Here is a 22,603-nt window from a genome sequence, read left to right as displayed (position 1 = left end):
TGAAATATAAACGCCAACTTCTGAGAAAAATAAATAAATAAATGAAACCTGCTGGAATTGTGAGATATAAACTCAAAATGACCTTAAAATTACACAGAATTGTAAAGATGTCAACTCAGAATTATAGAAAAAAAAAAGTCAGAATTGTGAAAAAAAGTATTGTGGAATACTTAAAAAAAAAAATATATATATATTTAAAACAAATAAATAAGAATCGAGAGAAATTCTGAGCAGGTATGATTGTAAGATATAAACAGAACTGTGAAAATATCCAGAGTCACAATTACCGTTTTCATTCTTTTATCCCACGGATAAAAAACAAGCTTCCATATCCATATTCCAGACTATAACCACTTTATGTTCATTTGGACACCATTCCTTATTTTTGTTTGTTTGTACCTATAGGAAAGATACGCATACTAAAACCGTATAATTCAATAAAATCATATATTTAAAAAGTCTAACAAAAAACGCATGCATTGAGCTTTATGTCACTGGAGAGCAATGTACAACAGAGCAGTACGCTGTATTATACAATATAACTGCATAAATGTATAACAATATCATTTTATAGATGAGCTTCGATAGAATTTAATATCGTGAATATCTATTAGCTTCAACAAAGAAACAATCAGCTTTAATCACCTTACAAATGTATATATATGACACCGTAAGACTGATTTACATTCATGTCTCCATTCAATGCGGACAAAATGCCAAAAGAGTCAAAGAAATGAAACGCATTTATTGCATTGAAGGTCCTGTTTTGTCGAACACCAGCTCACCGAAAGTTGCCCGTTTGTATCCGATGCTGACGTTTACTGTCAAGACATGAAATGCACTTTATGGGAGTTTATTGCCGAGAACTTGATGCTTTAGATGCCACATCTGGTTGGAAACCAATCAACTGCAGATGTGTCCACCTGTTATGAGCGGCGTTTTCTGAGAAGAAATCTCGCAGGAAGAAAGACAAAGCAGTCTTTGTCTCTCCGGAGAAAGACCGCCGTCCATTGCTGGAACGCCAAGACAGCCAACTTTTTGTCTTCCAACGTTAGCAGCTGTCTAAAGGTTACAGACTGTCTTTTTCGCCAGTTGAGTGATTGAGGAGTGAAACGCCACTTTCTCCATAATGCCCCAAATAGTGCGCATGAGCCTTTTACAGCATCGCATGTGTCAGGAGTCCAGTGGAGTGAGGGGAATATCGGGAAGAATGAGCAATACAAAAATATGTTTTTTTCGCTGTTCTGGAATATGCCTGGTGCATTGAAAAGTACAGGTGGAAGGATATCCTTGTGTTTTTCGGTTGCATTGTGCTACATTGGAGACTGTACATGTTCACAGTTCACGGGACTGAGAGTCCGTCCTCTGAGAGGCCGAGAGAAGAGGTGGATTGTGGGTAATGGAGTCTGTCAGTGGTGGTGATTCCCTATACTGATGCCCTATGAGGGCCGAACTGGAGACTGCCAACTTCTCAAATCTAGAGTTAATAAACAACAAAGTTAAACGGCTTTAGAGCAGCAATTCTGTAACAAAACACAATGTGAAATATCTACAAATAATTTGAATAAATAAATATGCTATACACTACAGTAACGATGCTGAAAATTCAGCTTTGCATCACATAAATAAATTACATTTTACAATATATTAAAATAGAAATCAATTATTTTAAATTGTAATAATATTTCACATTTTTACACATAACTAAAATTAAAAAAAACAAAAAATCTTACTGACCCCAAACTTTTTAACAGTAGTGTATTTGATTGTATATTTTGTATTTGCTTTGAACATATTTTATTTTGCCCTAAAAATTTAGTTTAAATGTAAAAAAAAAAACATGAACAATTAATAAAATAAATGAATAAAATAAAATAAAAATATTACAATTACAACAATTTTTGCAAAAAATACTAATTTTATAATTATTTATCCACCCTCATGTCTTTTGAAACAAGAATGCGGTTATATTTTTACTTAAAATAAATAAATTAATAATAATAATAATAATAAATTAAATAAAAATTTGAACAATTCTTCCAAAAATACTAATTTTATAATTATTAATCCACCCTCATGTCTTTTGAATAAATAAATAAATCATAAAAATGAATAGAATAAAATAAAAAATAATTAGAACAATTCTTGCAAAAATGCTAATTTTATAATTATTTATCCACCTTCATGTCTTTTGAAACAAGAATGCTGTTATATTTTTACTTAAAATAAATAAATATGAATAAAAATTAAAAAAATTAAAATGTGAACACTTATTCCAAAAATACTAATTTTATAATTATTAATACACCTCATGTCTTTTAAATAAATAAATAAATCATACAAACGAATAAAATAAAATAAAATAAAATGGGAACAATTCTTGCAAAAATACTAATTTTATAATTATTTATCCACCCTCATGTCTTTTGAAACTTGAATGCTGTTTTATTTTTACTTAAAATAAATAAATAAATAAATAAATAAATAAATAAATAACAACAGTTATTCATATTCAGAATGACTATGAGTATAATAATAATTGTACGCTAAATAAATAACAGCATACATATTTGGAATGACATGAGAGTGAGTAAACAATAACAATGATCATTTTCAATCAGCTAATAATTATTACATCATGTGGGAGAGTTAGGAAGATTACAGGCTAATATAGAGCAGGCGTTTCTCATATAAATCATTGTGTTTACATCTTCACGTTTTCCCACTTGAGTCATAAATTCAGATCTAAAGACGCAAAGTGAGCAGATGCTGTCTATGACTTCAGTTTTTTTGCTAGACTAATTTACAACATTCAAAGCTCATATAAAAGTAGACTATGAGCTAACTATTACTGTAAATGAAGCATGTACTAAAAAGCACACTTTTTTTCTAATCAATAATGGCATATGGATGTTTTTTTATTTCCAAAAAACTAACCAAACACTTCAGCTAAATATGATTATCACTCCTCTCTCAAGAGCATATGTACTCACATACAACCTCATTCATAAAACACCAGCAAAACCCATTTGTGAATCATAGATAAAACCATTTCTATGTAAATTCAGTTCCATGTCAATCACTAAGCTCCACCCTCTTGGAAATATTACTACATTAAACAGAAATCCAGTTCCATGTCTATCACTAAGCTCTGCCCCCTTGGAAACATTACTACTTTAAACAAGCAGAAATCCAGTTCCTGTCAATCACTAAGCTCCGCCCCCTTGGAAACATTACTACCTTAAACAAACAGAAATCCAGTTCCTGTCAATCACTAAGCTCCACCCCCTTGGAAACATACTACCTTAAACAAACAGAAATTCAATTCCATGTCAATAACTAAGCTAAACTAAACATTACTAACACAACAAACACAAAGGTCCATTTCTACAATGCTTTTACTTTGATAATGTGAACTATCGGCATTAACATGACACAAATCAATATTTAAATCAATGTGTGTTAAATTATTCATGTTCATTTAAAATAGGTGCTTTCTTTTAAACAGCTTGTCTGCAGTGGGAAGCTAAAAAAAAAAACAGAAACAGAGGTATTTGTCTCGACTCGTTTGCAAATGACTGCCTCCACAGACGTTTTTTGCACCAGTGCTGCGGTCTTTCTGCAAACCACATTAAACTAAAGCACAGAGAGTGTGTGCTATTTAAAAGCAGCGACCCGACAACAACATAAACACATTGGCCTGTTGACGATGGTTTACAAACAAAGCATCTCAAGTCGCTAATATTACTTACTCAGAATTATCGGATTAAGCTGTTACTTGTTCATAGCCGCAAGATGCCAAAACACTGCTTATGTCAGGCATCAGGAGTGACTATTATATTCCATACACACCCGAAACAATAATTCAGGAGAGTCACGCCCACATTTAAATGCTGTTCTCACTCTCAAACTTTGCAGTGTGTTTGGCCTTTTGATGGTTTCCAGTCAGCATGGCTGAGGAAAAGTCTTGTAGTCTAGTTGGTTTGTTTACTGCATTTTTGCTGTTTTTTTTGAAGTGAGCGTTTTCTATGCAGTAAAAACAGAGGACAGCCAACCAATGGTATATTCAAAGTATCAACATAGTAGCCATAAATGGATCGTTTAGCACGCATTCTCAGACTGTTTAAACCAAGATGGGCCAATCGCCAAAACAGCAGACGGAGGGAATGAAAGAATGGAGTCGCATGTCTGCGCCAGCTTACTTTAGATCGGTATGGACTTCATCTTCACCATGGAAGTCAGTTCTTGTTTCTTCACATTGTCCTGTTTTCTTTGTCTGACCCTATGATGGGAACAATTAAGAGATCAGACAACAGATTGTCCCATGTCTGTTTGTATGGATTTGGTTATGAAATATAGATGAATGTAAATAAAGCACAGTTTTTACCATAGAAGTGCGATGATAGTTAATAACACAGCCACCATGACCATTGCGAACAGACCCAGCAAAATCACCAATCCAAGGCTTCCACTCTGTAATGATGAATCTAAGGCAAAAACAAAACACAAAAAGAAACTAAATTAAACACACAACAGAGAGTGCGCACAGCACACACATAAAGGTACAAAACAACGCAAAAAAAAAAACACAAATAGACATAAAACACAAAATATGAAACACAACAAATCAAACAAAAATCAATACAACAGCACAAAAAAACGCAACAAAAAATACAAATAATCAAAACAATAACCAAAACAAAACACAAATAAACAAAACAAAATAAAACACAAATAATCAAAACACATACAAAACAAAAGCAAAACAAAAAACACAAACAAAACAAAAGCAAAACACAACAAAAACAAATAATAAAAACATAGAAACAAAAACCAAAACAATACAACAAAACAAAATACAACGTATACAAAACAACGCAAAAAAACAAACAAACAAAAAAACACAAATAGACATAAAACAACACAAAACAGGAAACACAACAAATCAAATAAAAGTCAAAACAAACAAAAAGTAATACAACAGCACAAAAATCACAACAAAAAATACAAATAATCAAAACAATGACCAAAACAAAACACACAAAACACAAATAATCAAAACAATAACCAAAACAAAAGCAAAACAAAAAACACAACAAAAACAAAAGCAAAACACAAAAAGCACAACAAAAATAAATAATAAACAACACAAAACAAGAAACACAATAACCAAAACAAAACCCACAAAACAAAAACAAAATACAACAACACAAACAAAAACACAATACAAAAAAACACAAATAGACAAAACAACAAAAAACACAATACAAAACAAAATAAAAACACAAAAAGACAAAAACCAAAACAAAAAACAACACAACACAAATAATCAAAACAAAAAACAATCCAATAACAAAACACAAACAAAACAAAACAGCACAAAACACAAATAAACAATAGAACACAAAACAAAATCAAAACACAAAAAACAAATAATAAAAAACACAGTACAAAAAAACTACAAAAAAACTACACAAAACAAATAATCAAAAAAATAAAATAAAACAATACAAAACAAAAAATAAAAGTAAAAACAATCTTAAACAAAACAACGCAAATAATCAAAACAAAAAACAATACAATAACAAAACAGCACAAAACACAAATAAATAACTCAAAATCAATACAACACAACACAAAAAAAAATAAATAAAAAAAATAAACAAAATACAAAAACAATACAATACAAAAACGCAAATCATAACACAAAGAAACAAAAAAGACATACAATAACAAAGCAAAACAGCACAAAACACAAATGAACACAAAACAACAAAAATAAACAAAACACAAATAAAGAAAACAAAATACAACAACAGACAAACACAAATAAACAAAACAAAAACGAAATACAAGAAACAACAAATAGACAAAACAACAAAAAACATGACGCAAAACAAAACACAAATAATCATAACAAAATAAAAAACAGACATAAAACACAAAAAACAACACAAAACAAAACACAAATAATACAAAATAAAATGCAAAAAATACAGCAAAAAACTATGTGAAACTAAAAACAATACAATAACAACAAAACACAACACAGCACAAAACACAAATAAACAACTCAAAAACAATACAACACAACAAGGAGGAAAAACAAATAATAAAAACAATACAAAACAACAAAACAAATAATCAATTAAAAAAACAATACAAGACAAAAAATAAAATGCAAAACAATCTTAAACAAAACAACAAATAATAATAAAAAAATAAACAACTAAAAAACAATACAACACAAATAAACAAAATATGAAAAAAATGCAATACAAAAACGCAAATCATAACACAAATAAACAAAAAAGACATACACCAAAGCAAAACAGCACAAAACGTGAATATACAAAACACAAATACAATAAAATACGACACAAATCATAACAATACACAAAAGCAACAAAACAAAATACTAAAACAAAAAAAGAAGAAAGGAAACAAAATTAAATACACAAGACAACACAAAACACAAAAACTAATTGTCCATCTTTATTTACTTTTGATTCTTGGTTTGCCTAAAAATTGTTACATCTACAATCACAAACATCCTCATTTTTGCCATTGTTAGCATTTAGTGCTAAAAAAAAAAAAAAAAAAAAAAAAAAGACATTCCTGTGTGAGCAAAAGCTTTTACGCTCCAGTTAGTCCAGGTAAAGGCTGGCCACTTCATAAAACTTAACAACTTTTGATGTTTTGGTGATTAGATCATTACATAATATACCTCGACACACTGATTAAAAGAAAAAGAAGAAGAAAAAAAAAGTCTTTGTTTGAGTACTTATGAGTCAAACACACAAACTTCATTCCAGTCTTGAGCTGATAAATATGGCTCTTGCAATTGTACGGCGTGTTCACATGCTAGATGAGTGGTTATAAATAAATGGCCTGGAAACAGTTAGCTAATGAAGAGCAGACTGACTCATGCTGGTCTGCCACATGACTGCATTAGGGAAGACTGGCACGCTTTGATTGGTCAGAGCCAGATGATGGGGAAAACTCCTCCCACCACAAACAAGTTCAAACCATCTGGATAACGCTGAGGGGGTGAAAAAAAACCCTAGCTACGATCTCAAAAGCATCTGACGCTTTGTGTTTAATCTGTTAATGTGTCTAACAATCCCTGCCAAAACCTCAGTTACTACGAGTGAAAAGATAAACTGTCAAGCAAAGACAACACTTTGCAGTTTTAACTAAATTCTTTGAATTCTTTCAACTTGCGGAGTATGAAATATCAAGCAAATACCTGGAGACTTGTCTGTCGTCTTCACTGGAAATGACAAGCTGACACAAATAATCAAAACAATAACCAAAACAACACAACACAGAAGAAAAAACACACGAAAACAACACAAAACACTAAAAACTAAATACAAGGAACAACAAAAACAAAACACAAATAGACAAAGCAACAAAAACAATACAAAACAAAACATAATACAAAAAATACATCACAAAACAATCTCAAACAAAATGACACAAATAATAATAAAAAACAATACAAAAAAACAAAACATAACACAAATAAACAAAACAAAATACAACAATACAAACAAAACACCACAAAACAAAATACAAGGAACAAAGACAAAACACAAATAGATAAAACAACAAAAACACAAATAATCAAAACAAAAAAAACAAAACAATTTATAAAAAACACAGACATAAAACACACAAAAACAATAAAAAACACAAATCATTCAAAATACAATGCAAAAAATACAACACAAAACAATCTCAAACAAAAATGACACAAATAATCACAACAAAAAAAACAACACAAATAATCAAAACAATAACCAAAACAACACAACACAGAAGAAAAAACACACGAAAACAACACAAAACACTAAAAACTAAATACAAGGAACAACAAAAACAAAACACAAATAGACAAAGCAACAAAAACAATACAAAACAAAACATAATACAAAAAATACATCACAAAACAATCTCAAACAAAATGACACAAATAATAATAAAAAACAATACAAAAAAACAAAACATAACACAAATAAACAAAACAAAATACAACAATACAAACAAAACACCACAAAACAAAATACAAGGAACAAAGACAAAACACAAATAGATAAAACAACAAAAACACAAATAATCAAAACAAAAAAAACAAAACAATTTATAAAAAACACAGACATAAAACACACAAAAACAATAAAAAACACAAATCATTCAAAATACAATGCAAAAAATACAACACAAAACAATCTCAAACAAAAATGACACAAATAATCACAACAAAAAAAACAACACAAATAATCAAAACAATAACCAAAACAACACAACACAGAAGAAAAAACACACGAAAACAACACAAAACACTAAAAACTAAATACAAGGAACAACAAAAACAAAACACAAATAGACAAAACAACAAAAACACAACCCAAAATGAAACACAAATAATCATAACAAAAACAAAACAATTTTAAAAAACACAAATAGACATAAAACAACACACAAAAAACAATACAAAACAAAAACACAAAAATACAAAAATACAAAATACAATACAAACGAAACAACAAAACAATAAAAAAACACAAATAGACAAAACAAAAAAACAATACAAAACAAAACAGAAATAATACAAAAATTTAACACAAAACAATCTCAAACAAAATGACACAAATAATAAAAAACAATACAATTACAAAACAAAACACAAATAGACAAAACAACAAAAACACAACACAAAATGAAACACAAATAATCAAAACAAAACAAATAAAAAACACAAATAGACATAAAACAACACACAAAAAACAATACAAAACAAAAACACAAAAAATACAAAATACAATACAAACGAAACAGCAAAACAAAACACAAATAGACAAAACAACAAAAATGAAACAAATAATCAAAACAAAAAACAAAACAATTGTATAAAACAAATAGACATAAAACAAAAAAAAAACTATACAAAACAAAACAGAAATAATACAAAAAATATAACAAAACAATCTCAAACAAAATGACACAAATAAAAAAACAATACAGTTATAAAACAAAACACAAATAAACAACAACACAAACAAAACACCACAAAACAAAATACAAGGAACAACAAAAACAAAACACAAATAGACTAAACAACAAAAGCACAACACAAAATGAAACACAAATAATCAAAACAAAAACAAAACACTACAACTGTTTGGGCCAAAGATCTTAATGATGATGTGAATGTTTTATTTTCAGATCAGGTATGGGTTATGTTTAAATTGTCTTCGAAAAACCCTAATCACCAAATGATTCATTGGAAATTGCTTCATAGGGTTTACTTGACTCCAATGAAACGTTTTTATATGAATCTGTCGCCTTCTCCTAAGTGTAATCTCTGTTCACAAGGATCTTTAGGGGCATTTTTGCATTTTTTTTGGGAATGCCCCTCTCTCTCACTTTTTTGGTCTCAACTTTCACAGGATCTATCATATTTGCTGGGCATTGAGATATTTCCACGGCACTTTTTCATGAATGATTTCTGGGACCTTACTTTATCTGGCCAACAAAGATGTTTACTGTTATCTGCTCTCACAGCAGCAAAAAAATTGCTAGTCAACCATTGGAGTCCTCCTCACACAATTGACAGACGACCCTGGACGGTGTATTTGTTGGACATTATATCAATGGAACTCTCAACTTCTCGTATACATGGATCTAATGTCAAAACTGTACATTTTTGGCAGTCAGCTTTTAATGTTGTGTCATCCTTTCTAAAATCGTAATTTTTTTTTTTTTTTGGGTGGTTGTTGTTGTCTGTTTTGTTTGTCTTGTTTAAAGTCTACCAGGGGTGGGGTGGGGTGGGTTCTTAATTTGCACGCTTGATTTTTGCTTTATATTACTGTTATTTGAAGAAAATTCAATAAACAGTTGTTAACAAAAAAAACAAACAAACAAAAAAAAAAATACAAAATACAATACAAAAAATAAAACACAAATATTCAAAACAATAACCAAAACAATACTAAACAAAACACAAATAAACAAAATACAACAACACAAACAAAATACAAGGAACAACAAAAACACAACACAAATAGACAAACAACAAAAACACAACCCAAAATGAAACACAAATAATCAAAACAAATCAAAACAATTAAAAAAACACAAATAGACATAAAACAACACACAAAAAACAATACAAAACACAAAAACAAAAAATACAAAATACTATACAAAAAAATAAAACACAAAACATTTGCAAACAAAACAACACAAATAATCAAAACAAAAAACAAATCAATTAAAAAAACACAAATAGACATAAAACACAAAAAACTATACAAAACAAAACAGAAATACAAAAAATATAACAAAACAATCTCAAACAAAATGACACAAATAATAAAAAACAATACAATTACAAAACAAAACACAAATAGACAAAACAATAAAAACACAACACAAAATGAAACACAAATAATCAAAACAAAACAATTAAAAAAACACAAATGTGACCCTGGACCACAAAACCAGTCTTAAGTCGCTGGGGTATATTTGTAGTAATAGCCAAAAATACATAGTATGGGTCAAAATTATTGATTTTTCTTTTATGCCAAAAATCATTAGGCAATTAAGTAAAGATCATGTTCCATGAAGAATTTTTGTAAAATTCCTACTGCAAACATATCAAAATGTAATTTTTGATTAGTAATATGCATTGTTAAGAACTTAATTTGGAGAACTTTAAAGGTGATTTTCTCAGTATTTTGATTTTTTTGCACCCTCAGATTCCAGATTTTCAAATAGTTGTATCTCGGCCAAATATCGTCCTATCATAACAAACCATACAGCAATAGAAAGCTTATTTATTGAGCTTTCATATGATGCATACATCTCAGTTTTGTAAAATTTAACCTTATGACTGGTTTTGTGGTCCAGGGTCACAAATTGGCATAAAACAACACACAAAAAAACAATACAAAACAAAAACACAAATAATACAAAAACAAATAAAACAAAACAATAACCAAAACAATACAACACAAAACAAAATACAAAGAACAACAAAAACAAAACACACAAAAACAATACAATACAAAACAAAACACAAATAATACAACACAAAACAATCTCAGACAAAACTACACAAATAATCAAAACAAAAAACAATACAATAGCAAAACAAAACACAAACAAAGCAGCACAAAAAAAAAGAACAACAACAACAACAACAAAAAAAAAACAATACAACACAAAACAAATAAACAAAACACAAAAACAAGCCCAAACCATCCGGATAACGCTTAGGGGGTGAAAAAAAAAAAAAAAAAAAAACTCTGGCTACGATCTCAAAAGCATCTGACGCTTTGTGTTTAATCTGTGAATGCGTCTAACAATCCCTGCCAAAACCTCAGTTACTACGAGTGAAAAGATAAACTGTCAAACAAAGACAACATTTTGCAGTTTTAACTAAATTCTTTGAATTCTTTCAACTTGCAGAGTATATGAAATATCAAGCAAATACCTGGAGACTTGTCTGTCGTCCTCACTGGAAATGACAAGTTGAAAAATGGAAAGCTAAAATCCAACGTTTCCTCTGTCGGCTCTTCCCAAGGCTCTAAAATTACAAAACAAATACAATTACACATAGATTTACACTGCTTCTGAATTATTCATGACCATTTTTTCCTCAAAAAGTCATGTCAGAGCATGTTTTCCTCAGCAGTTTTCCCCTTGACGATCCAAAGCTCATTATTTCTTTTACTTTCATGCAGTGGACAGCAAGCACTTTTACTGTATGACAACCAGCGAGGACAAAACATTATTCTTCTGCTACTTTTTTAATGTACAGCTCCATTGTAGTGAATTGTGTTCAACATAAAAAAAACTTTTCTGAACATGAGTTGCCAACATCTAAATAAGATTATCTTCCTTTATTAGATTCAGCAGATATCTGGCATGGAGCACAGTCCAATATCCTGAAGGATCATGATAGCAGTGCACAATTTGATTTACGCTATTATTGCATTAGTTATCTGAAGGATTTGATGGATGATGGGTAATTTATAGTATACTAAAGCATCTCTCTCTTTCTCTCTCAAAAAAGGTTGCGATTTATACATTTATATTCATTTATTTGTGAAAGCCTCTGTTTTAAACAATTAACTAGCATACAGATTCATTTTTAACTGGCCTTGTGGTGTGATAAAATATATTAAAATATTTTAAAAGTAGAAATATTGAAATTTAAAAAATGTAAATATTCAAGTAGAAATTTTTAAATTTTACAATAAGGATCTATTTGTTCATATTAGTTAACTTCATTGGTTAACATAACTTTTTGAACTAACAATATACACCTTGGTAAATGTCAATTTCAACATTTACTAAACTATAGCTAATAAATGATTAAAATCAAAAGTTTTTATCATAGTTTTACATTAAATAAATCATATCTGTACCAAATTGATGTTGATGTTAATTGTTGGGCTGGAAGATTGTGTGTATTGTGTATCTTTTTAGCAAAACGTTTTGTTTTCTCATCTATGCCTCTTTTTGATCAACTTTGAAGTAGGGCTGTGCAATTAATCGAAATTTAGTTTCGATTTCGATTTCGGCTTCAAACGATCATGAAAATACAGTAATCGAGATGAACGATTATTGCACCCTATTCTGCCCCCTTTCCAGTTGTGCACTTTTGCCCCTCCGTAAAAGCGTAATTTCACATGCAAATCAGCAAAATCATGTAACATGACTTTCATAAAACGGGACGTGCTTGATTTATTAATGTTCGTTTGATTAATGTTTTTAGAAGTGCGAAAGAAAACTTGTGCTGTTCTGTGGTTGCGCTCAGAGATGGAGCAGAACACAGACATGTAAGGTTATATTTTAACTCAAGGTGTGCGTCTAAACGGTCAAATGCACGCAAAAATATTTCAAAATGAGGCGCTTGGTGATTATTCATGTAAACCCTTGTCCGTTATGTCTTAAATGATCATAAACAGTTGAGAATGAAAATACGTGTGTAACAGTACATTGAATCCGTGTGGCTCTTAAACCGGCATTAAATAATATTCCTTCTGCCGTCTCTGTGCTTAATATTAATAAAAACGTAAAAATACAAAGAGAAAAAAATCACTCACTGCTCTTGAATTAAGGACGTTTTAAGTTTTAATAAGAAACAAAGCATGTTTAATTTTTACAGTGAAGACGCTGCTTTATTTCACATTTAAATAATTACATTCGATTTCTGTAGTAGGCTGTTTTACTACTTTAGACTTGCATAAAGTATTCAGTATATATATTTTTTTCATTTGTATCTTTTTCTGTTGTATTGCTATCTTTAAATTAATCACTAATATAAAGTTTTGGACCCAGTCATAATCGTGTTAAATAATCGTGATTACAATATTGACCAAAATAATCAAGATTACGATTTTTGCCATAATCGCGCAGCCTTATCTTGAAGTAAACTTATGTCTGTTTGGTGATTAAATAAACAGTTCTAGACCGCCGTTTGAACTGAATGCGACACGTCCCGTGTGGGTGTGTGTGTGTGTGTGTGTGTGTGTGAGTGATAACTCCTGGAGATCTCATATCAGCTGCGCTTTTGCCCGGTGTGTGACTAAAATAGTTTTTGATTAGATATTCATCAAATGTTCTAGAATAGAAGCAGTTAAAACCTGAGAGTAAACATACAATATCCATATAATGTCATTTCAACACTATCGCCTTTGTGTAGATGTTTAAAGATGGCCATCTTTGGCTCGGCTGTTGATATGAAATGTTAACACTTCACAATAAGAGTCCATTTGTAGCATTAACTAAGATTGATAGATCTGTAGAATAGAAGTATTGTTCCTTGCTAGTGTGTTATTTTTTAACATCTACTGATATTTTCAAATGCTTAAGTTGCTTTTGCTAATATTAATGAACTATGAACTAACTATAATGCTCAATATATAATAAATATTAATTTGTTAATTCTTTTACAACATATGGTTTAGTCCCCTTTTTCAAATAGTAGACCACTATTTTAGTTTCTATTCAGTATCCATTTTAAAAACTATCGGCTGATTAATCGGTATCGGCCAGTGTGGTACAACCTAGCTATCGGTATCGGAAAAATCAAATATCGGTTGACCTCTACCATATGTTTCACTTTTCAGACAAAACAAGCTTGATCAGTTGCTCAGCTGGCACAAAATTGGACTTAGGATGCAGAATCCCTGGGTACAAATAACCTGAAAAACACGAGTCACGATGAAAGAGCTGAAAGATGACAGATTGAAAAACAAGCTAAAACGGCATGCTTACAATTGAACTTTTACGTCACATTCGCTTTTGTTCACACTATCGGGTAGGTTTAGCTGTAGTGCAGATGATAGATTATTTTAAAATGTTAAGGAGCATTAGTCAACATCTACTGATATTTTTAAATGTTTAAGTTGCTCTTGCTAACATTAATGAACTATTATGTTAGTTAATACATTTATTCTTTTACAACATATGGTTCAGTTCCCTTTTTCAAATAGTAGACCACTATTTTAGTTTCCATTCGGTATCCATTTTAAAAACTATCAGCTGATTAATCGTATCGGCCAGTGTGGTACAACCTAGCTATCGGTATCGGTAAAATCCAATATTGGTTGACCTCTACCATATGTTTCACTTTCCAGACATAACAATTGGAATTGGACTTAGGATGTGGAATCCCTGGGTACAAATCCCGTGAAAAACACGACTCACGATGAAAGAGCTGAAAGATGACAGATCGAAAAACAAGCTAAAACGGCATGCTTGCAATCGCGTTTTTACATCACATTCCCTTTTCTTCATATTATCGGCTAGGTTTAGGTGTAGTGCAGATGGTAGGTTATTTTCAAACGTCACGGAGCATTAGAGTTATAGCTCCACTCAATGGACACTTTAAGTCAGAACTGCAATGACACCTACAAAACCAACGTCAAATAAAACGTACCATATGTACCTTCATCTGTTTCTGGAAAAATAACTGAACATCCTTTTAGCGCCACCTAGTTGACATTTCACATCAAATATGTCATGAAATGTACATGGTGGTACGTATTTCAAGTCTCGGTCGTGAGACCAGGTTGATATGTGTGAGTTACTTGTGTGTGCCTAGTATTCCCTACATTATGAGAACGAATTTTTTTGGATCCACAATTTTGACCTTTTGGGGACACCTTTTGACCCTCATGAGGAAACAAACTTATAAATCATACTAAAATAGCACTGTGTTTGTGTTGACTTACCGATCCACGGCCGGGCCTCTACCACGTGACTCCATTCACTCCACTGGCTGTGGTTGATCAGGGCGTCCTGAGCTCTGATCTGGATCTGATGCAGGTGACCCACTAAAGCGTCCATGATCTTTAGACTGGTGTTCTCCTCTGTCTCCAGCTGAGGAACGATCAACAGATATATACACTTAACAGAGGACAATATTATAGAGATGGATTCAGATCACTCCACATATTGACACTGGCAAAATTCATCAACCATGCTGCAAATTATCCATACTTAAGATGTTTTGATGCATAATAAAGAGTCATTTGAATGCACACAGTAAGTGTCACATTCTGTTCTATAGCAAACAGTGGGATGCAAAAAGTGACTATTTCATGGAAAATCTGGCACTTTAATATTTACACTGCAGCTCAAAAGTTTGGGATCACAGTAAGATTTCTAATGTTTAGTATTAAGGCTACATTTATTTGATCAAAAATACAGAAAAAAAGAGTAATATTGCAAAATGTTATTACAATTTAAAATAATAAAATGTCATTTATTCCTGTGATGCAAAGCTGCAATTTCATCAGCTGTTACTCCTGTCTAAAGTGTCACATGCTCATTCAGAAATCATTCTAATATGCTGATTTATTATTAGAATTATCAATGTTGTAAACAGTTGTGTTGCCAAAATTTTTCTCGAACCTGTGATTTTTTTTTTTTTTTTTAGCATTCTTTAATGACTAACAAGTTAAAAAGAACAGCATTTATTCAAAATCTAAATCTTTTCGAACAATGTAAATCTATGCCATAACTTTTTTTTTATTAATTAATTTGACACATCCTTGGTGTATAAAAGCAGTATTGCTTTAAAAAAAAAAAGAAAGAATAAAAATGTACTGACCCCAAACTTTTGAACATTAGTGCATGTTGTTAGAAAACCTTTCTATTTTAAATAAATGTTGTTCTTTTTAACCTTTTCTTGATCAAAGAATTCTGAAAAAGTACCACAGGTTCCAAAAAAAAAATAAAAAATTAAGCAGCACAACTGTTTTCAATATTGATAATAAATCAGAATATTAGAATGATTTCTCAAGGATCATGCGACTGAAGACTGGAGTAATGATTCTGAATAATTCAGCTTTGTATCACAGGAATAAATTTCAATTTAAAATATATTCAAATAGAAAACCGTTATATACCGTACATATAATGTATATATATATATATATATATATATATATATATTTTTTTTTTTTTTTGTGGATTTTATTTGTCAATAAATACATAATAATGACCAAACACTTGAACAAAAACTTATTATTAATGTTGAAAACAGTCGGGCCAATTCATATTTCTGTAGTAATAATGATACATACTTTTTCAGGATTATTTCATGAATAGAAAGTACATAAGAATAGCATTTATTTGAAATAGAAATCTTTTGTAACCATTATGTCTTTACTGTAATTTTTGATACATTTTATGTTTCCTTGCTGAATAAAACAAACACACACACACACACACACACACACACACACACACACACACACACACACACACACACACACACACACACTTTTTTCTTTTGGAACAAAAAGCGACATCCGTTTTGCCAATTTTCTTTTCATTCATTTTATAATAGCAAAAACAAAAATGAGCATGTTTACAACTGGCTTGCTTCTTCAGTTGTTAGATGAAGCATAAACAACCCTTACACACACACACACACACACACACACACACACACACACACACACACACACACACACACACACACACACACACACACACAGAGACAGATCTGGAGACAGCCAACATCTGGTTGTCTGATGAAAGGCCAAGCAGCCTGGTGAAAGTAGATAAGATCAGGCCATGCAGAGATGACTGTGGGGCTCTCAGATAAGACAACACTCTGTGTGTGAGTGTGTGTTCGCTGAGAGGGCTGGACTACAGGACTGTTTATTGAAGGCTCATATGAGATGAAGGCTGTATGTTGGTTGCGAACCAAGAAAATGACCTTTTCCTCAAATGAAAGCCAAAAGAGATCCAATGTTGTTTTGGACACAACAAATGTCATTATATAGACAAAAATGTTACTTTTAGGTTAAAAAAAAACAAAGAAAGTGAGAGAGGTTTTCAACAACATTAGTATGAGTAAATGCTGACAGAATTTGTATTCACACAGACAATTAAAATCCTGCCATCATTTACTCACCTTCATGTTATTACAAACCTGTATGACTTACTTTCTTCTGTTGAATACAAAAGAAGACATTTTAAAGAATGCTGGTAACCAAACTGTTGCCGAAAGCCATTGACTTCCATAGTACTTTTTTTTTTTCGGTAGCTATTGACCTACTACAATGGAAGTCAAAGGCTAGCAGTGGCTGTTGGGTTACTAGGGATGTAACGATATCAAAATCTCACAATGCGATAAATAAAGCATATCGAGTGACCGTTGCACTCCCAAACGCATGTTAAACTCACAGTACATGCAATAAACGAGTTTACTGCATTCATTCACTGTGAACAGAGCCGTTCTGAGGTGCGGAAAACACCAGATCATGAGCTGATCGCCTCAACAATGCATGAGCTTCGAAAACAGATGTGACGAAGGGTTTAAGCCATACTGCGCCTTTGGTTTTAATTCGTTTGAAACCTACTGCAAGCATAACAGTCCAAAACACAACTTTAAAGACCTATGTTAAAATAAGTAGTTTAAATATATTTTAAAAACTAAAAATTTTCCCCGGAAAACCTATCGCTATATATTTTCTTAGATTTTTTTTGTCTTGTTTCCAGCCAAGATGTCTAAAAATTCCTAAATCAAGAAGGATTTTCTAGATGAGTAAAAATTATTGTCTTGTTTTCAGAAAAAGTGAAGTCCAAATGAAATTAGTTTTTGCTTAGAAAAAGCAAAAAAATCTGCCAGTGCGGTAAGCAAAATAATCTTATTTCAAACAGAAAACAAGATTATTTTGCTTACTCCATTGGCAGATTATTTTGATTGTTTCAAGCCAAAAACTCACTTAATTTTGACTTGTTTATTCTGAAAACAAGACAATAGTTTTGACTTGTGTAGAAAATCCTTCCTGATTTAAGAATTTTTAGACATCTGGGCTGGAAAAAAGACAAAAACAAGTAAGAAAAGCAATTTTCTTACTTAGATTTTTCATCTTGTTTCCAGCCAAAATAACTAAAAATTCTTAAATCAAGAAGAATTTTCTAGACAAGTAAAAATTATTGTCTTGTTTAAAAAACAAACAAATCAAAAGTAAGTGCGGTTTTGCTTGAAACAATCAAAATAATCTTCCAATGGGGTAAGAAAAATGATCTTGTTTTCTGTTTGAAATAAGATTTTTTTGCTTACCCCATTGGCAGATTATTTTGCTTGTCCTAAGCAAAAACTCACTTAATTTTGACTTGTTTATTCTGAAAGCAAGACAATAATTTTTACTTGTTTAGAAAATCCTTCTTGATTTAAGAATTTTCAGACATCTGGGCTAGAAAAAAGACAAAAAAAGTAAGACAAATTTTTTTTTGCAGTGTTGAAAATACTGTTACATCCTTATGGGTTACCAATCATTTCTTCCAAATATCTCAAATCGTTAATTGATTGAAAATCCATTGATCTTTTGACATATAGGAAATCATTGTACTTTAAAAACACGCTGCAAAAAATGCTTTTCTAAATTAGATTTTTTGTCTTGTTCCAGTCAAAATATCTAAAAATTCTTAAATCAAGAAGGATTTTCCAGACAAGTAAAAATTATTGTCTTGTTCTCAGAAAAAAACAAGTCAAAATTGAGTGTGTTTTTGTTTGAAACAAGCAAAATAATCTGCCAATGGGGTAAGAAAAATAATCTTGTTTTCTTCCGAGTCTACAAATTCAAACAGAGCATTCCAATGAGAGGGGTCAAAACAGGACAGAAAATAGCCTATTACTTCTAAATTATGATGTTTTTGGATGTAAAAATCTTGATGGGATTATAAATGGACTTTAGGGAACAGAACAAAATAATGAAAAAGGCAGTTCATGACCTCTTTAATAATTGACGTTGATTGTTTGTGTAAGGTACTTACCGTTGACCAGTAATTGGAGCCGATCGGCCGGTAGCGCAGCGAGAAGGTTAAAGGAAAAGCGGACATAATTTCATCCGGCCAGGATGAAGGACAACTCCACCGAACCAGTAACTGAGTGGGCTGGCCCTCCACCTGAAGAACTCTGACATCCTCAGGAGGATCTGGTTTCACTGAAACCACAGAATTACGGACATCAATTTGTGTTATATAAAGCAGAAAAAAAAAGACTATAAAACCAAATGCTACTCTGAAGAAATCTGAGGTAGAGAAGTGGACTTGTGTGAACATATTTCAAAACTCTATTATAATATGAATCAACATATGTGACCATGAACAACTTTTTGAAATTGAGATTTATACATAATATGAAAGCTTTTTATTGATGTATGGTTTGATAGGACAATATTTGACTGAGATACAACTATTTGAATATATGGAATCTGAGGGTGCAAAAAATCCAAATATTGAGAAAATCGCCTTTAAAATTGTCCAAATGAATTTCTTAGCAATGCATATTACTAATCAAAAATACAATTTTGATATATTTACACATATCTTCATTGAACAAGATCTTCACTTAATATCCTAATGATTTTTGGCATAAAAGAAAAATCAATCATTTTGACCCATACAATGTATTTTTGACTATTGCTACAAATATACTTGTGCTACTAAAAGGAGTAGTTCACTTCCAGAACAGAAATTTACAGATAATGTACTCACCCCCTTGTCATTCAAGATGTTCATGTCTTTCTTTCTTCAGTCGTAAAGAATTTTTTTTTTTTTTTTTGAGAAAAAACATTTCAGGATTTCTTTCTATATAATGGACTTCTATGGTGCCCCCGAGTTTGAACTTCCAAAATGCAGTTTAAATGCAGCTTCAAAGGTCTCTAAACGATCCCAGCCGAGGAAGAAGTGTCTTGTCTAGTGAAACAATTGGTTATTTTCTACAAAAAAACAAAACAAAAACTAACTGTATTGAACCGGAATACACAGAGTTCACGCAGAGCTAGAAAAGAGGAGCGTTGAGATTAAAAAGCATATAAACTGCACATTTTTTAAGAAAATAACTGATCGTTTCACTAGATAAGAGCCTTCTTCCTCGGCTGGGATCATTTAGAGTCCTCTAAAGCTACATTTAATCTGCATTTTGGAAATTCAAACTCGGGGGCACCATAGAACTCCACTATGTGGAGAGAAATCCTGAAATGTTCTCCTCAAAAAACATAATTTCTTTACGGCTGAAGAAAGAAAGACATGAACATCTTGGAATTTTTGCTCTGGAAGTGAACTTCTCCTTTAAGACTGGTTTTGTGGTCCAGGATCACACATTTGAAAGATGAATGGATCTGATAACATTACGGAGGCATATAAACTCACAGAGTTCATGGGCGTCTATCTGGATGATGGTGGAGTTGGATCCCAGCGGGTTGATTTCGGTGATGTTCACCAGGAACTTTGACGTCCAGAATGGAGGGTTCGTGATCGTACACTCATTCACCCCAATGTGCTCCTGCTCACAGAGCTCCACATCTCTGCCTTTAACACTGTAGAAAACAGCAGAATGAAGGAAGTAAATACAGTGCCTTGTGAAAGTATTCATACCTCTTCATTTGTTCACGTTTTGTTATATTGCTGCCTTATGTTAAACTGCTTCAAATTACTTTTTTCCCAATATCAATCTACACTCCGTACACCATAATGACAAAGCAAAAACAGAATTGTTACAAAATGTATTAAAAGTAAAAAAAAGTACGTACATTGCATAAGTATTCATAAACTTTACAGCCTCAAGTCTTTTTAGGGTTATGCGACAAGCTTTGGTCATCAGAATTCGGCAATTATCTCCCATTCTTCTCCTCACCTCTTCACCTCTTCACAAGCTCTGTCAGGTTGGACGGGGGCAGGCGCACATTATTTTTTAGGTTTCTCCAGTTTCATTTGGGTTCAACGTAAGGACATTCACAGAGTTGTCTATAAGCCACTCTTGCTGTGTGCTTAGGGTCATTGTCCAGTTGGAAGGTGGACCTTCTGCCTATTCTGAGGTTTTGAATGCTCTGGACCGGGTTTTCATTAAGGTTATCTCTATAATTTGGTGCATTGAGCTTTTCTTCTACTCAATCCCTGCCACTGAAAAACAGCCCAACCGCATGAGGCTGCTACCTCCATACTTTACTTTTGGGATGGTAGTCTGCAGGTGATTAGCAAAGCTGGTTTCCTTCAAACATGATGCTTGGATTTGAGGTTCATCAGACCACAGAATCTTGTTTCTCACAGCCTAAGGTTCCTTTAGTTGCTTTATTGCAAATTCCAAGTGTGTTTTCATGTGTCTACACTGAGGTGAGGATTAAGTCTTGCCACACCGCCATAAAGCCCAGATTGGTGAAGACTTGCAGTGATGTTTGTCCTTCTCTAAGTTTCTCCCATCTGCATATATGATCATGGAGCTCAATTAGAGTAACCATCAGGTTCTTGGTTTACCACTATATCCAAAGCCCTTCTCCATCAATTGCTCAGTTTGGCCAGGAGTCCTGGTTGTTTAAAACTTCTTCCATTAAGGGTAACAGAGACTAAATGCTTCAGTTGAACCTTCAATGCAGCAGATTCTTTCTGAACTCTTCCCCAGATGTGTGGCTTGACGCAATCCTGTTTTTGAGCTCTACAAGCAGTTTTCTGACCTCAGGGCTTGGTTTTTGCTCTAATATGCATTTTCAGCTGTTAGACCTTTTTTGAGATGTGTGTGCCTTTTTGAATCATAGCCGTTCAATTGAATTTGCCACAGGTTATCTTCACTCGAAGTGTAGTAACATCTACAAGCAATATGAATGCTCCTGAGCTAAATTTCAACTGTTCCAGATAAGGGAACTTATGCAATGGAATCATTTAAGCTTTTTATTTGTAATAAATTTGCAAAGATGTCAAAAACAAGCTTTTTGCTTTGTTAATACTTTTGAATACTTTTGCAAGGCACTGTAAATAAATATATGAAAAAAAAAAATCACTACATTATTATACACAAAACGAGATGAGCGCACCTGTAAGAGGTTCTGTATATTGTGGGCAAGTGTGTTGTCTTCGTTTGTACCCAGGAGCAGTAGATGTTCATATGATTCGGCACACGACAAGAAACTCTGACGAAATGAGGCGGATCTAACAGAAGAAGAAGACACAAATATCTCATGAGATAACTTTAGACACAATACACTTTATCTGTGAACATCCAAACAGAGAGACTGCACAAGACAGCTGTTTAACTTAAGCTCTGCCTTTAAGGACATGAGGGAAC

General features: G+C 31.9%; 1 protein-coding gene across 1 annotated transcript; it reads right to left on the bottom strand.

Annotated features, from left to right (window-relative positions):
* Positions 1–428: 428 nt before the first annotated feature.
* LOC141315244 (ciliary neurotrophic factor receptor subunit alpha-like) lies at positions 429–22,474 on the bottom strand. The gene is made up of 8 exons (XM_073832673.1): positions 22,353–22,474; positions 20,698–20,864; positions 19,318–19,487; positions 15,255–15,402; positions 11,504–11,596; positions 4,388–4,487; positions 4,203–4,282; positions 429–1,477 (listed from the first exon to the last, which is right to left on the bottom strand). Exons 1-7 carry the CDS (start codon positions 22,421–22,423, stop codon positions 4,204–4,206), a joined length of 828 nt encoding a protein of 275 aa, XP_073688774.1. The 5' UTR covers positions 22,424–22,474; the 3' UTR covers positions 429–1,477; position 4,203.
* Positions 22,475–22,603: the final 129 nt, after the last annotated feature.

This window comes from Garra rufa, unplaced genomic scaffold (genome assembly GCF_049309525.1).
Source record: "Garra rufa unplaced genomic scaffold, GarRuf1.0 hap1_unplaced_015, whole genome shotgun sequence".
Classification (NCBI taxonomy): Eukaryota; Metazoa; Chordata; class Actinopteri; order Cypriniformes; family Cyprinidae; genus Garra; species Garra rufa.
Note: the sequence above shows the minus strand (reverse complement) of the source record. Positions and strands in the feature narration are given on the sequence as shown.

Excerpts from the sequence above, each read along its gene's own strand:
- LOC141315244 (XM_073832673.1), bottom strand. The coding sequence starts at position 22,423 with ATGAACATCTACTGCTCCTGGGTACAAACGAAGACAACACACTTGCCC. Across the intron at positions 19,488-20,697 it reads GATAGACGCCCATGAACTCT|TGAAACCAGATCCTCCTGAG; the intron begins GTGAGTTTATAT and ends CTGTGGTTTCAG. Across the intron at positions 4,488-11,503 it reads GACGACAGACAAGTCTCCAG|ATTCATCATTACAGAGTGGA; the intron begins GTATTTGCTTGA and ends TTTTTGCCTTAG.